Source organism: Anomaloglossus baeobatrachus, chromosome 3 (genome assembly GCF_048569485.1).
Source record: "Anomaloglossus baeobatrachus isolate aAnoBae1 chromosome 3, aAnoBae1.hap1, whole genome shotgun sequence".
Classification (NCBI taxonomy): domain Eukaryota; kingdom Metazoa; phylum Chordata; class Amphibia; order Anura; family Aromobatidae; genus Anomaloglossus; species Anomaloglossus baeobatrachus.
Genome location: NC_134355.1, coordinates 44,286,992 through 44,300,816, shown reverse-complemented (window position 1 = coordinate 44,300,816; position 13,825 = coordinate 44,286,992). Strand labels below are relative to the sequence as shown.

At 50.3% G+C, this 13,825-nt stretch overlaps 1 protein-coding gene across 1 annotated transcript in view; it reads left to right on the top strand.

Annotated features, from left to right (window-relative positions):
• Window positions 1–13,825, top strand: part of LOC142295997 (uncharacterized) — an 89,320-nt gene that overhangs the window by 14,212 nt on the left and 61,283 nt on the right. The window contains exon 2 of the mRNA XM_075339161.1: window positions 11,494–11,553. Within this exon, the coding sequence (XP_075195276.1) occupies window positions 11,496–11,553 (58 nt within the window). The 5' untranslated portion in view covers window positions 11,494–11,495. The remainder of the gene's footprint in view (window positions 1–11,493; window positions 11,554–13,825) is intronic.

Below are 13,825 nucleotides of genomic sequence, written 5' to 3'. Positions count from 1 at the left end.
AAAACAAATTCTATATATATATATTATTTTGCTTACCCCTATAAATCACATGATTGAAAATAAACTGTGAACATACAGTATATGTTCCCATTAAAGGGAACCTGTCAGGTGTAATATGCACCCAGAACCACGAGCAGTTCTGGGTGCACATTGCTAATCCCTGCCTAACCGTCCCTGTATACACTAGTATAGATAAAGAGATCTATAGGAAACGTATTTCTAAAGATCTTTTATCGTATGCTAATGAGGCCCGCGACTAGTCATAAGGGTGTTAGTCCCCTTGGCTAGTCGGCCCCCTTAGCATCTAAGCACTCCCCTGTGGGGGTTGATAACATGCTCATGCATGTGCAGCATCAGAGGCATGGTCGCTCTCACCTCTGCTGCCACCACTAGTTTTCGGATCAGTGCACACAATCAGAACGTCCCCGGACATGCGGTCAGGTGCACTACACCAGTTTGAAGCCTGGATGTCTACACCCGGCTAAATAGTGCGCACGACTGGAAGTTCGGGGACGTTCTGATCGTGTGCACTGAGCGGAAAATCAGAGGGGAGAGCAACCATGCCTTTGACGCTTTGCACACATTAGCATGTTATCATGCCCACAGGGGAGTGCTTACATGCTAAGGGGGCTGACTAGCCAAGGGAACTAAATGCCCTTGGGACTAGTCCCTGCGCTCATTAACATATCATAAAGGATATTTAGAAATACTTTTTCTAAAGATCTCTTTATCTATGCTAGTGTATACAGGGACAGCTAGGCAGGGATTAGCAATATGCACCCAGAACTGCTCGTGATTCTGGGTGCATATTGGACCTGACAGATTCCCTTTAAAGTGCAGGTGTAAAAACTACAACTTGGGTCACCCAAAAAATATGACTCCATATTTGTACGAAAAATTAGAAAGCTATTCATTTCAGAATGGTGAGATAAAAAATTCCAAAAATGATGGAATGGCAAAAAAAAATGGGCCAATCCTTTCTGAATTATTCCCATCTCTGCAATCATTTTTCTCCTGCCGAAATAATAAGCAGCCATAGACTTTCTATTTCTCACGAGCGCCAGTTTAGAGATGATCCCTCCTGTCTGATTACGGCTCAGCTCACCTGTCCAGTAATCATCCGTTAGAAGGGATCCAGCAGCGATCTGTTCTGCAAACACAACGGTCTTGTCCGTTTTGAAAAAAATTATTTTGCAAAATGCATTTTTTTTTACCATTGGAGTCTATGGAAAACGGATCCGTTACCTGATTGCTACTTCGCCCTCCGTTTTTCTTTCAGTTTAATGGATCCATTTTTTTTTTCTTACTGCATCATTTACAGATGGTAGATAAATGTTATTATTTAGTAAAATATTCTGCATTGCACTACTGTCCCCAATTTATTATATATTTTAGGAGTTGGAGTCGGTGCATTTTATTCCGACTCCGACTCCACCAAAATGAGCTCCGACTCCACGACTCCGACTTCGACTCCACAGCCCTGGTGGGCACTACCATGCTCGGGTGCTCAGTACTCGTAACTAGTGATGAGCGGGCACTACCATGCTCGGGTGCTCTGTACTCGTAACTAGTGATGAGCGGGCACTACCATGCTCGGGTGCTCAGTACTTGTAACTAGTGATGAGCGGGCACTACCATGCTCGGGTGCTCAGTACTTGTAACTAGTGATGAGTGGACACTACCATGCTCGGGTGCTCAGTACTTGTAACTAGTGATGAGCGGGCACTACCATGCTCGGGTACTCAGTACTTGTAACTAGTGATGAGCGGGCACTACAATGCTCGGGGGCTCAGTACTGGTAACTAGTGATGAGCGGGCACTACAATGCTCGGGGGCTCAGTACTCTTAACTAGTGATGAGCGAGCACTACCATGCTCGGGTGCTCAGTACTGGTAACTAGTGATGAGCGGGCACTACCATGCTCAGGTGCTCTGTACTGGTAACTAGTGATGAGCGGGCACTACCATGCTCGGGTGCTCAGTACTGGTAACTAGTGATGAGCGAGCACTACCATGCTCGGGTGCTCAGTACTGGTAACTAGTGATGAGCGGGCACTACCATGCTCGGGTGCTCGGTACTTGTAACTAGTGATGAGCGGGCACTACCATGCTCGGGTGCTCAGTACTGGTAACTAGTGATGAGTGAGCACTACCATGCTCGGGTGCTCGGTACTCGTAACTAGTGATGAGCGGGCACTACCATGCTCGGGGGCTCAGTACTGGTAACTAGTGATGAGCGGGCACTACCATGCTCGGGTGCTCGGTACTCGTAACTAGTGATGAGCGGGCATTACCATGCTCGGGTGCTCATTACTCGTAACTAGTGATGAGTGGGCACTACCATGCTCTGTGCTCAGTACTCATAACTAGTGATGAGCGAGCACTACCATGCTCGGGTGCTCGGTACTCGTAACTAGTGATGAGCGGACACTACCATGCTCAGGTGCTCTGTACTGGTAACTAGTGATGAGCGGGCACTACCATGCTCTGGTGCTCTGTACTGGTAACTAGTGATGAGCGGGCACTACCATGCTCGGGTGCTCTGTACTCGTAACTAGTGATGAGCGGACACTACCATGCTCAGGTGCTCTGTACTGGTAACTAGTGATGAGCGGGCACTACCATGCTCGGGTGCTCTGTACTCATAACTAGTGATGAGCGGGCACTACCATGCTCGGGAGCTCTGTACTCGTAACTAGTGATGAGCGGGCACTACCATGCTCGGGAGCTCTGTACTCGTAACTAGTGATGAACGGACACTACCATGCTCGGGAGCTCTGTACTTGTAACTAGTGATAATTGAGCACTACCATGCCCTAGTGCTCTGTACTCGTAACGAGCAGTTGTATGCTCAGATGAGCGCGTCTCGAGCACAAGAGTATAATGGAAGTTAGTGGGGAACTCAAGCATTTTTTGGGATCCTTAAGAAAAAATTCTTGAGTCGTCCATTGACTTCCATTAGACTCAGGTGCTTGAGTCGCACCTCTCTGAGCATCCAACTTCTCTTAACGTGTACCGAGCACCCATGCATGGTAGTGCTCACTCTTCACTACCTGAAACATAATAGAAGAACAAGGAGTCCTCATCTTCAGCTTGCTCAAAGGGGTTGTCCACTACTTGGAAAGCCCCTTCTGATTTCATATTTTCCCCAGGTAGAATAAAAGACTATACTCCTCTCCTGTACGGGAGTTTCCCTTTCCTCAGTTTGAAATGTAATAAAGAAATGGCAGTTAACCTGAACAGTGGAGATCAAGATAAGGTCTGCAAGACCAAGCAAAGTTTCTGTGAGATCTGCTGGTAGGATTGCTAGAGAGGTAAATCAGAGCCCCCTGCATGACTGCAAAAGACCTTCAGGAAGATTTAGCAGACTCTGGAGTTGTTGTGATCAGGTACACCTGCACAAATATGGCTTTCTTCGGCGCTCCATTGGGAGACCCAGACGATCGGGTGTATAGCACTGCCTCCGGAGGCCACACAAAGCAATTACACTAAAAAGTGTAAGGCCCCTCCCCTTCTGGCTATACACCCCCAGTGGGATCACTGGCTCACCAGTTTTCTGCTTTGTGCGAAGGAGGTCAGACATCCACGCATAGCTCCACTGTTTGTAGTCAGCAGTAGCTGCTGACCATATCGGATGGAAGAAAAGAGGGCCCATATGGGGCCCCCAGCATGCTCCCTTCTCACCCCACTTGTGGTTTGTAAGGTTGAGGTACCCATTGCGGGTACGGAGGCTGGAGCCCACATGCTGTTTTCCTTCCCCATCCCCCTGAGGGGCTCTGAGGAAGTGGGATCTTACCGGCCACCAAGCCCTGAGGCCGGGCTCCATCCACAGACCCATTGAACCTGCTGGATGTGGAGCGGGAGTGCCGTTCAGGGACAAGGCCCTGCAACTTTCAGGTACTCTGTGTCCCCGTATGGCAGGCCACGCACACCCCAGGCTTGCTGGGTGTGCTAGTGCGCCGGGGACTGTAGCGCTGTGCGCTGGGCTTATAGTCCCCGCAGATTACTGGGGGACTTTATGTGTGTGGATCGCCGCGCCGACCGCCCCTGGAGCGGCGGCGCAGCTGCGACTTGTAGTGCGCCGGGGACGCGCCAACCGCGCTTTTACGGCGGCGGCGCTTCTAACTTTAGTCCCCGGTTTTCTGCGGCCTAGCTCCGCTTCGTTAACGCCCCCCACCCTGTCAATCAGGGTAGGGGAGAGACGTTGTTCAATCGGCAGCGCCGAGGGCTGGAGCACGATTTACATGCTCCAGCCCTCTCACTGAGCACAGTAGGACACAGGCTTCGCGCTTTTTTCTCTGTGCACGCCCTAGGCCCGCCCCCAGGCTTGCAGCTCCCCAGGACGCCGGCAGCCATTATACACATGCAGTCTGGCTGGAGAACGGACGCAGGCTCTGAGGGACCCAGGCTAGGGGTTTCTGGCGACCACACACCCGCGCTAAGCGGGCGGTAAGCAGCACATACGTGCGGCCCCACTAGTGCCACAGTGTTATATTTGTGTACTGCACTGTAAGGTCGCTTCTTGGCTGTACACCCTATATTGCTTTGAGGAGACAACAGCATGTCATCCGCAAAACGCAAGGGTGCCAAGGCACGGGCTGTATACACTGTTTGTACAGCATGTGGGGCTAATCTACCAGCAGGCTCCAACGACTCTCATTGTGTGCAATGTTCAGTCCCAGTGGCACTTCGTCAGCCAGAGCCTATTGTGGTGGTAGCCCAGGCAGAGACGCCTGTGAACCCTACCCCGGTGACGGGGACAGAATTTGCAGTCTTTGCTGATAAAATGTCTGTGACTATGACAAAAATCCTGGAGACCTTGCAGTCCAGGCCAGTTGCTCAGACCATGGACACCGCTGTGTCTATGTTCCCCGGCCCCCCTCAGCTGGAATTAATCCGTAATTCAAGGGGGTCCCAGGCATCACAGGCTGAGGGCTCTGACTCCGATGACAGTCCCAGTCCGCCTAAGCGAGCTCGCTGGGAGAGACCCTCCACGTCATCACGCGGATCAGGGTCTCAGCGAGAAGGGTCTCTATATGATGGCTCAGAGGTGGGTGATCAGGAGTCTTGTCCTGACGCCGCACTCAATTTGGATACGCCAGATGGTGACGCCATGGTAAATGACTTTATAGCGGCCATCAATAGGCTGTTGGATATTTCTCCCCCAGCCCCTTCTGCAGAGGAGGCAGCTGCACAGCAGGAGAAATTCCATTTCCTGTATCCCAAGCGTAAATTGAGTACTTTTCTGGACCACTCTGACTTCAGAGAATCCATCCAGAAACACAATACTTATCCGGACAAGCGTTTTTCTAAACGCCTTAAGGATACACGTTATCCTTTTCCCCCTGACGTGGTCAAACGCTGGACCCAGTGTCCAAAAGTGGACCCTCCAATATCCAGGCTTGCAGCTAGATCCATAGTTGCAGTGGAGGATGGGGCTTCACTTAAAGATGCCAATGACAGACAGATGGACCTTTGGTTGAAATCTGTCTATGAAGCTATTGGCGCGTCGTTTGCTCCAGCATTCGCGGCCGTGTGGGCGCTCCAAGCTATTTCAGCTGGTCTGGCACAGGTGGACTCTCTCATACGTCCAGCAGTGCCGCAAGTGGCGTCCCTAACTACGCAAATGTCTGCGTTTGCGACCTACGCTATCAATGCGGTACTGGACTCTACGAGCCGTACCTCAATGGCATCCGCCAACTCTGTAGTTTTGCGCAGAGCCTTGTGGTTAAAGGAATGGAAAGCAGATTCTGCTTCTAAAAAATGTTTAACCAGCTTGCCATTATCTGGAGACAGACTGTTTGGTGAGCAATTGGCGGAAATCATTAAACAGTCCAAAGGTAAGGACTCCTCCTTACCCCAGCCCAGATCAAGCAAACCTCCACAGAGGAAGTGGCAGTCAAAGTTTCGGTCCTTTCGAGGCTCGGGCAAGCCCCAATTCTCTTCGTCCAAAGGGACTCAGAAAGAGCAAAGGAGCTCTGATTCCTGGCGGGCTCACTCACGCCCCAAGAAAGCAACCGGAGGTACCGCTTCCAAGGCGGCTGCCTCATGACTTTCGGCCGCCCCCCTCCGCATCCTCGGTCGGTGGCAGGCTCTCCCGCTTTTGCGACATTTGGCTGCCACAGGTCAAAGACCGGTGGGTAACAGACATTTTGTCTCACGGGTACAGGATAGAGTTCAATTCTCGTCCTCCGCCTCGGTTCTTCAGAACTTCCCCACATCCCGACCGAGCAGATGCCCTTCTGCAGGCGGTGAATTCTCTAAGAGCAGAAGGAGTGGTGGTCCCTGTTCCTCTTCAGGAACGAGGTCAAGGTTTTTACTCCAATCTCTTTGTGGTGCCAAAAAAGGACGGCTCATTCCGTCCTGTTCTGGACCTAAAACTGCTCAACAAGCATGTGAACGCCAGGCGGTTCCGGATGGAATCCCTCCGCTCAGTCATTGCCTCAATGTCTCAAGGAGATTTCCTAGCATCAATAGACATCAAGGATGCTTATCTCCACGTGCCGATTGCTACAGAGCACCAACGCTTTCTACGCTTCGTGATAGGAGACGACCATCTTCAGTTCGTAGCTCTGCCATTTGGTCTGGCGACAGCCCCACGGGTGTTCACCAAGATCATGGCGGCAGTGGTAGCAGTCTTGCACTCTCAGGGACACTCTGTGATCCCTTACTTGGACGATCTACTGGTCAAGGCACCCTCTCAAGAGGCATGCCAACTCAGCTTGACTGTTGCACTGGAGACTCTCCAGACGTTCGGGTGGATCATCAACTTCTCAAAGTCAAATCTGTCACCGACCCAATCACTAACATATCTTGGCATGGAGTTTCATACTCTCTCAGCGATAGTGAAGCTTCCGCTGGACAAGCAGCGGTCTCTACAGACTGGGGTGCAGGCTCTCCTTCAAAGTCAGTCGCACTCCTTAAGACGCCTCATGCACTTCCTCGGGAAGATGGTGGCGGCAATGGAGGCGGTTCCGTTTGCGCAGTTTCATCTGCGCCCACTTCAATGGGACATTCTCCGCCAATGGGACGGGAAGTCAAAATCCCTGGACAGGAAAGTCTCCCTTTCCCAGACGGCCAAGGACTCTCTGCAGTGGTGGCTTCTTCCCACCTCATTATCACAGGGAAGATCCTTCCTACCACCGTCTTGGGCGGTGGTCACGACAGACGCGAGTCTGTCAGGGTGGGGAGCAGTTTTTCTCCACCACAGGGCTCAGGGTACGTGGACTCAGCAGGAGTCCACCCTTCAGATCAATGTTCTGGAAATCAGAGCAGTATATCTTGCCCTACTAGCCTTCCAGCAGTGGCTGGAAGGAAGGCAGATCCGAATTCAGTCGGACAACTCTACAGCGGTGGCATACATCAACCACCAAGGGGGGACACGCAGTCGGCAAGCCTTCCAGGAAGTCCGGCGGATTCTGATGTGGGTGGAAGCCACGGCCTCCACCATATCCGCAGTTCACATCCCCGGCGTAGAAAACTGGGAAGCAGACTTCCTCAGTCGCCAGGGCATGGACGCAGGGGAATGGTCCCTTCACCCAGACGTGTTTCAGGAAATCTGTCGCCGATGGGGAAGGCCGGACGTCGACCTCATGGCGTCCCGGCACAACAACAAGGTCCCAACCTTCATGGCACGGTCTCGCGATCAAAGAGCGCTGGCGGCAGACGCCCTAGTGCAAGATTGGTCGCGGTTCCGGCTCCCTTATGTGTTTCCACCTCTGGCACTCTTGCCCAGAGTGCTACGCAAGATCAGATCCGATTGCAGCCGCGTCATACTCGTCGCCCCAGACTGGCCGAGGAGGGCGTGGTATCCGGATCTGTGGCAGCTCACGGTCGGCCAACCGTGGGCACTACCAGACCGACCAGACTTACTGTCCCAAGGGCCGTTTTTCCATCGGAATTCTGCGGCCCTGAACCTGACTGTGTGGCCATTGAGTCCTGGATCCTAGCGTCTTCAGGATTATCCCAAGGGGTCGTTGCCACCATGAGACAGGCTAGGAAGCCCACGTCCGCTAAGATCTACCACAGAACGTGGAGGATATTCTTATCCTGGTGCTCTGCTCAGGGAGTGTCCCCCTGGCCATTTGCATTGCCTACCTTTCTTTCTTTCCTGCAATCTGGGTTAGAAAAAGGTTTGTCGCTCGGCTCCCTTAAAGGTCAGGTCTCGGCGCTATCCGTCTTTTTTCAGAGGCGTTTGGCACGCCTTCCTAAGGTGCGCACGTTCCTACAGGGGGTTTGCCATATCGTACCCCCGTACAAGCGGCCGTTAGATCCATGGGATCTGAACAGGGTACTAGTTGCCCTTCAGAAGCCGCCCTTCGAGCCTCTGAGGGAGGTTTCACTTTCTAGACTATCACAGAAAGTGGCTTTTCTGGTAGCGATCACATCTCTTCGGAGAGTGTCTGAGCTGGCAGCGCTATCATCCAAGGCTCCCTTCCTGGTCTTCCACCAGGACAAGGTAGTGCTGCGCCCCATTCAGGAGTTTCTCCCGAAGGTGGTATCCTCTTTTCATCTTAATCAGGATATCTCTTTGCCTTCGTTTTGTCCTCATGCAGTTCATCGGTATGAGAAGGATTTACATTTGTTGGATCTGGTGAGAGCACTCAGAATCTACATTTCCCGCACGGCGCCCTTGCGCCGTTCGGATGCACTCTTTGTCCTTGTCGCTGGTAAGCGCAAAGGGTCGCAGGCTTCTAAGGCCACCCTGGCTCGATGGATCAAAGAACCAATTCTTGAAGCCTACCGTTCTGCTGGGCTTCCGGTTCCATCAGGGCTGAAGGCCCATTCTACCAGAGCCGTGGGTGCGTCCTGGGCATTGCGACACCGGGCTACGGCTCAACAGGTGTGCCAGGCAGCTACCTGGTCGAGTCTGCACACTTTCACCAAACATTATCAGGTGCATACCTATGCTTCGGCGGACGCCAGCCTAGGTAGAAGAGTCCTGCAGGCGGCAGTTGCCTCCCTATAGGGGAGGGCTGTCTTGCAGCTCTAACATGAGGTATTCTTTACCCACCCAGGGACAGCTTTTGGACGTCCCAATCGTCTGGGTCTCCCAATGGAGCGCCGAAGAAGAAGGGAATTTTGTTACTTACCGTAAATTCCTTTTCTTCTAGCTCCTATTGGGAGACCCAGCACCCGCCCTGTTGTCCTTCGGGATTTTTGGTTGTTTTTCGGGTACACATGTTGTTCATGTTGAACGGTTTTCAGTTCTCCGACGTTACTTCGGAGTGAATTTGTTTAAACCAGTTATTGGCTTTCCTCCTTCTTGCTTTTGCACTAAAACTGGTGAGCCAGTGATCCCACTGGGGGTGTATAGCCAGAAGGGGAGGGGCCTTACACTTTTTAGTGTAATTGCTTTGTGTGGCCTCCGGAGGCAGTGCTATACACCCGATCGTCTGGGTCTCCCAATAGGAGCTAGAAGAAAAGGAATTTACGGTAAGTAACAAAATTCCCTTCTTCATGGAAGAGTCATCAGAGGAAAACCTCTCCTGCGTCCTCACCATAAAATTGAGCGTCCAACATATGCAAAATAACATCTAAATAAACTGATGAAGTTTGGAAACAAGTCCTGTGGACCAATGAGGTTAAAACAGAGCTCTTTGTCTGCAATGATCAAATGTATTTATGGAATGAAAAGGGCATAGAATTTCAGGAATAAAACCTATCGCCAACCATTAAGCATGGGGGTGGATCAGTTATGCTTTGGGGTTGTGTTGCAGCCGATGACACGGGGAATATTTCCCGGGTAGAGGGAAGAAAGGATTCAATGAAATTTCTACAAATTCTTGATGCAAATATAACACCATCTGTAAAAAAGCTGAAGTTGAAAAGACGAGAAAACAGGATGGCTTCTACAAATGGACTATGATCATAAACACACGGCAAAATCCACAATAGATGACCCCGGAAGGTGCAACCTGAAGGTTTTACAATGGCCTCACAGTCCCCTGATCTGAACATCATTGAAAATCTGTGGCTAGACCTCAAAAGCGCAGAGCATGAAAGACGAGCCAAGGAAAAATGGATGAAAATCCCTCCAAAAAAATTGAAAGAATCTTAAATGGTTACAAAAAGCAGGGTGCACAAACTTTTACATTGGCCCATTTTTCTTTTCTTTTTTTGTGAATTTAAAAATGTAAAAGATGGAAATAACTTATTTTTTTTTTTGCCTAATATACAAAGAATGTGTCATCTTTAATGTTATGCCTTTCAGAGATCATTTAATTTTCAACTTACTTAACTTTTCACCATAACAGTAATTTTGACCAGGGGTGTCCAAACATTTGCATGCCAGTGTACAGTAGATAACACAAGATCCACCATTCACACTAAATGATGTCACAGCTCACCACCTCCTCCTTGATAATACCTCTATATACAGTAGATAACACAGGATCCACCATTCACAATAAGTGATGTCACAGCTCACCTCCCCCTCCTGTACAATGACTGCTAACACCTCTATATACAGAAGATGACGCAAGATTCACTATTCATGATAGGGGATGTCACAGCTCACCACCTCCTCCTGTACAATGACTGATAATACCTCTTTACACAGTAGATAACACAGGATCCACCATTCACAAAACGTGATACAGCTCACCTCCTCCTGTAAATGACTGATAACACCTCTATATACAGAAGATGACACAAGATCAACTATTCATGATAGATGTCACAGCTCACCTCCTCCTCCTGTACAATGACTGATAACACCTCTATATACAGAAGATGACACAGGATCCACCATTCACGGTAGGAAATGTCACATCTCACCTCCTTCTCCTCCTGTACAATGACTGCTAACACCTCTATATACAGAAGATGACGCAAGATTCACTATTCATGATAGGGGATGTCACAGCTCACCTCCTCCTGCTGTACAATGACTGATAACATCTCTATATACAGTAGATAACAGGATCCACCATTCATGATAGGGGATGTCACAGCTCACCTCCTCCTGCTGTACAATGACTGATAACATCTCTATATTCAGTAGATAACAGGATCCACCATTCATGATAGGGGATGTCACAGCTCACCTCCTAAAGCATGGTGCGATAATACTTGTGTACAGACATATATAGGGCCTTAGTCATTCAGTTGCTGTTAATATTCAGATTCCCAACAATAAATAGATTAAAATATCAAAATTATTTTTAATACATTTAATAAATCTGTACAATGTATTTATGCGCGCTCTGGATTTGGTTTCATGTTGTTTTGTTGGTTTTTTTTGTGGGTTTTTTTTTGCGCTGTTTACCTGGTAATCAAGTTCTTTGTTTTCAGTAAAAAAAATTATCGAACCGTAAAAAAATATGGTTTTAATCTGATTTAAGCATTCCGTTATTTTTTGATGACACCGTCCCTTTCATTTTAAAATGTCCTATAGTTTTGTGGCTCCTTTCTTTACATGACCAACCAGTGCTGAGTGTATACATCCTGTGATAGTGGAGCAGCCGGTCAGTTCTTTTTTTCTCTGTTGTAGGCATGTCAAGCAAACGTGACAGTTCAAGTATCCGGTCTTCATCATCCTGTGAGGATAGAGGTAATCTATGGTTTGTTACTCATCTGCACATTGCTTTTATTACTTACAAATGTACATGTACGATGCATGTTGGGGGCATTTTGGGTTCAGGTGCCCAAACAGCTAGCTCTGATTGCTCCTGTTAGCTAGCTCTGATTGCTCCTGTTAGCTAGCTCTGACCGCTCCTGTTAGCTAGCTCTGACCGCTCCTGTTAGCTAGCTCTGACCGCTCCTGTTAGCTAGCTCTGACCGCTCCTGTTAGCTAGCTCTGACCGCTCCTGTTAGCTAGCTCTGATTGCTCCTGTTAGCTAGCTCTGACCGCTCCTGTTAGCTAGCTCTGACCGCTCCTGTTAGCTAGCTCTGACCGCTCCTGTTAGCTAGCTCTGACCGCTCCTGTTAGCTAGCTCTGACCGCTCCTGTTAGCTAGCTCTGACCGCTCCTGTTAGCTAGCTCTGACCGCTCCTGTTAGCTAGCTCTGACCGCTCCTGTTAGCTAGCTCTGACCGCTTCTGTTAGCTAGCTCTGACCGCTCCTGTTAGCTAGCTCTGATTGCTCCTGTTAGCTAGCTCTGACCGCTCCTGTTAGCTAGCTCTGACCGCTCCTGTTAGCTAGCTCTGACCGCTCCTGTTAGCTAGCTCTGACCGCTCCTGTTAGCTAGCTCTGACCGCTCCTGTTAGCTAGCTCTGACCGCTCCTGTTAGCTAGCTCTGACCGCTCCTGTTAGCTAGCTCTGATTGCTCCTGTTAGCTAGCTCTGACCGCTCCTGTTAGCTAGCTCTGACCGCTCCTGTTAGCTAGCTCTGACCGCTCCTGTTAGCTAGCTCTGACCGCTCCTGTTAGCTAGCTCTGACCGCTCCTGTTAGCTAGCTCTGACCGCTCCTGTTAGCTAGCTCTGACCGCTCCTGTTAGCTAGCTCTGACCGCTCCTGTTAGCTAGCTCTGACCGCTCCTGTTAGCTAGCTCTGACCGCTCCTGTTAGCTAGCTCTGACCGCTCCTGTTAGCTAGCTCTGACCGCTCCTGTTAGCTAGCTCTGACCGCTCCTGTTAGCTAGCTCTGACCGTTCCTGTTAGCTAGCTCTGACCGTTCCTGTTAGCTAGCTCTGACCGCTCCTGTTAGCTAGCTCTGACCGCTCCTGTTAGCTAGCTCTGACCGCTCCTGTTAGCTAGCTCTGACCGCTCCTGTTAGCTAGCTCTGACCGCTCCTGTTAGCTAGCTCTGACCGCTCCTGTAAGCTAGCTCTGACCGCTCCTGTAAGCTAGCTCTGACCGCTCCTGTAAGCTAGCTCTGACCGCTCCTGTTAGCTAGCTCTGACCGCTCCTGTTAGCTAGCTCTGACCGCTCCTGTTAGCTAGCTCTGATTGCTCCTGTTAGCTAGCTCTGACCGCTCCTGTTAGCTAGCTCTGACCGCTCCTGTTAGCTAGCTCTGATCGCTTCTGTTAGCTAGCTCTGATCGCTTCTGTTAGCTAGCTCTGATCGCTTCTGTTAGCTAGCTCTGATCGCTTCTGTTAGCTAGCTCTGATCGCTTCTGTTAGCTAGCTCTGATCGCTTCTGTTAGCTAGCTCTGATCGCTTCTGTTAGCTAGCTCTGATCGCTTCTGTTAGCTAGCTCTGATCGCTTCTGTTAGCTAGCTCTGACCGCTCCTGTTAGCTAGCTCTGACCGCTCCTGTAAGCTAGCTCTGACCGCTCCTGTAAGCTAGCTCTGACCGCTCCTGTTAGCTAGCTCTGACCGCTCCTGTAAGCTAGCTCTGACCGCTCCTGTTAGCTAGCTCTGACCGCTCCTGTAAGCTAGCTCTGACCGCTCCTGTAAGCTAGCTCTGACCGCTCCTGTAAGCTAGCTCTGACCGCTCCTGTTAGCTAGCTCTGACCGCTCCTGTTAGCTAGCTCTGACCGCTCCTGTTAGCTAGCTCTGACCGCTCCTGTTAGCTAGCTCTGACCGCTCCTGTTAGCTAGCTCTGACCGCTCCTGTTAGCTAGCTCTGACCGCTCCTGTTAGCTAGCTCTGACCGCTCCTGTTAGCTAGCTCTGACCGCTCCTGTTAGCTAGCTCTGACCGCTCCTGTTAGCTAGCTCTGACCGCTCCTGTTAGCTAGCTCTGACCGCTCCTGTTAGCTAGCTCTGACCGCTCCTGTTAGCTAGCTCTGACCGCTCCTGTTAGCTAGCTCTGACCGCTCCTGTTAGCTAGCTCTGACCGCTCCTGTTAGCTAGCTCTGACCGCTCCTGTTAGCTAGCTCTGACCGCTCCTGTTAGCTAGCTCTGACCGCTCCTGTTAGCTAGCTCTGACCGCTCCTGTTAGCTAGCTCT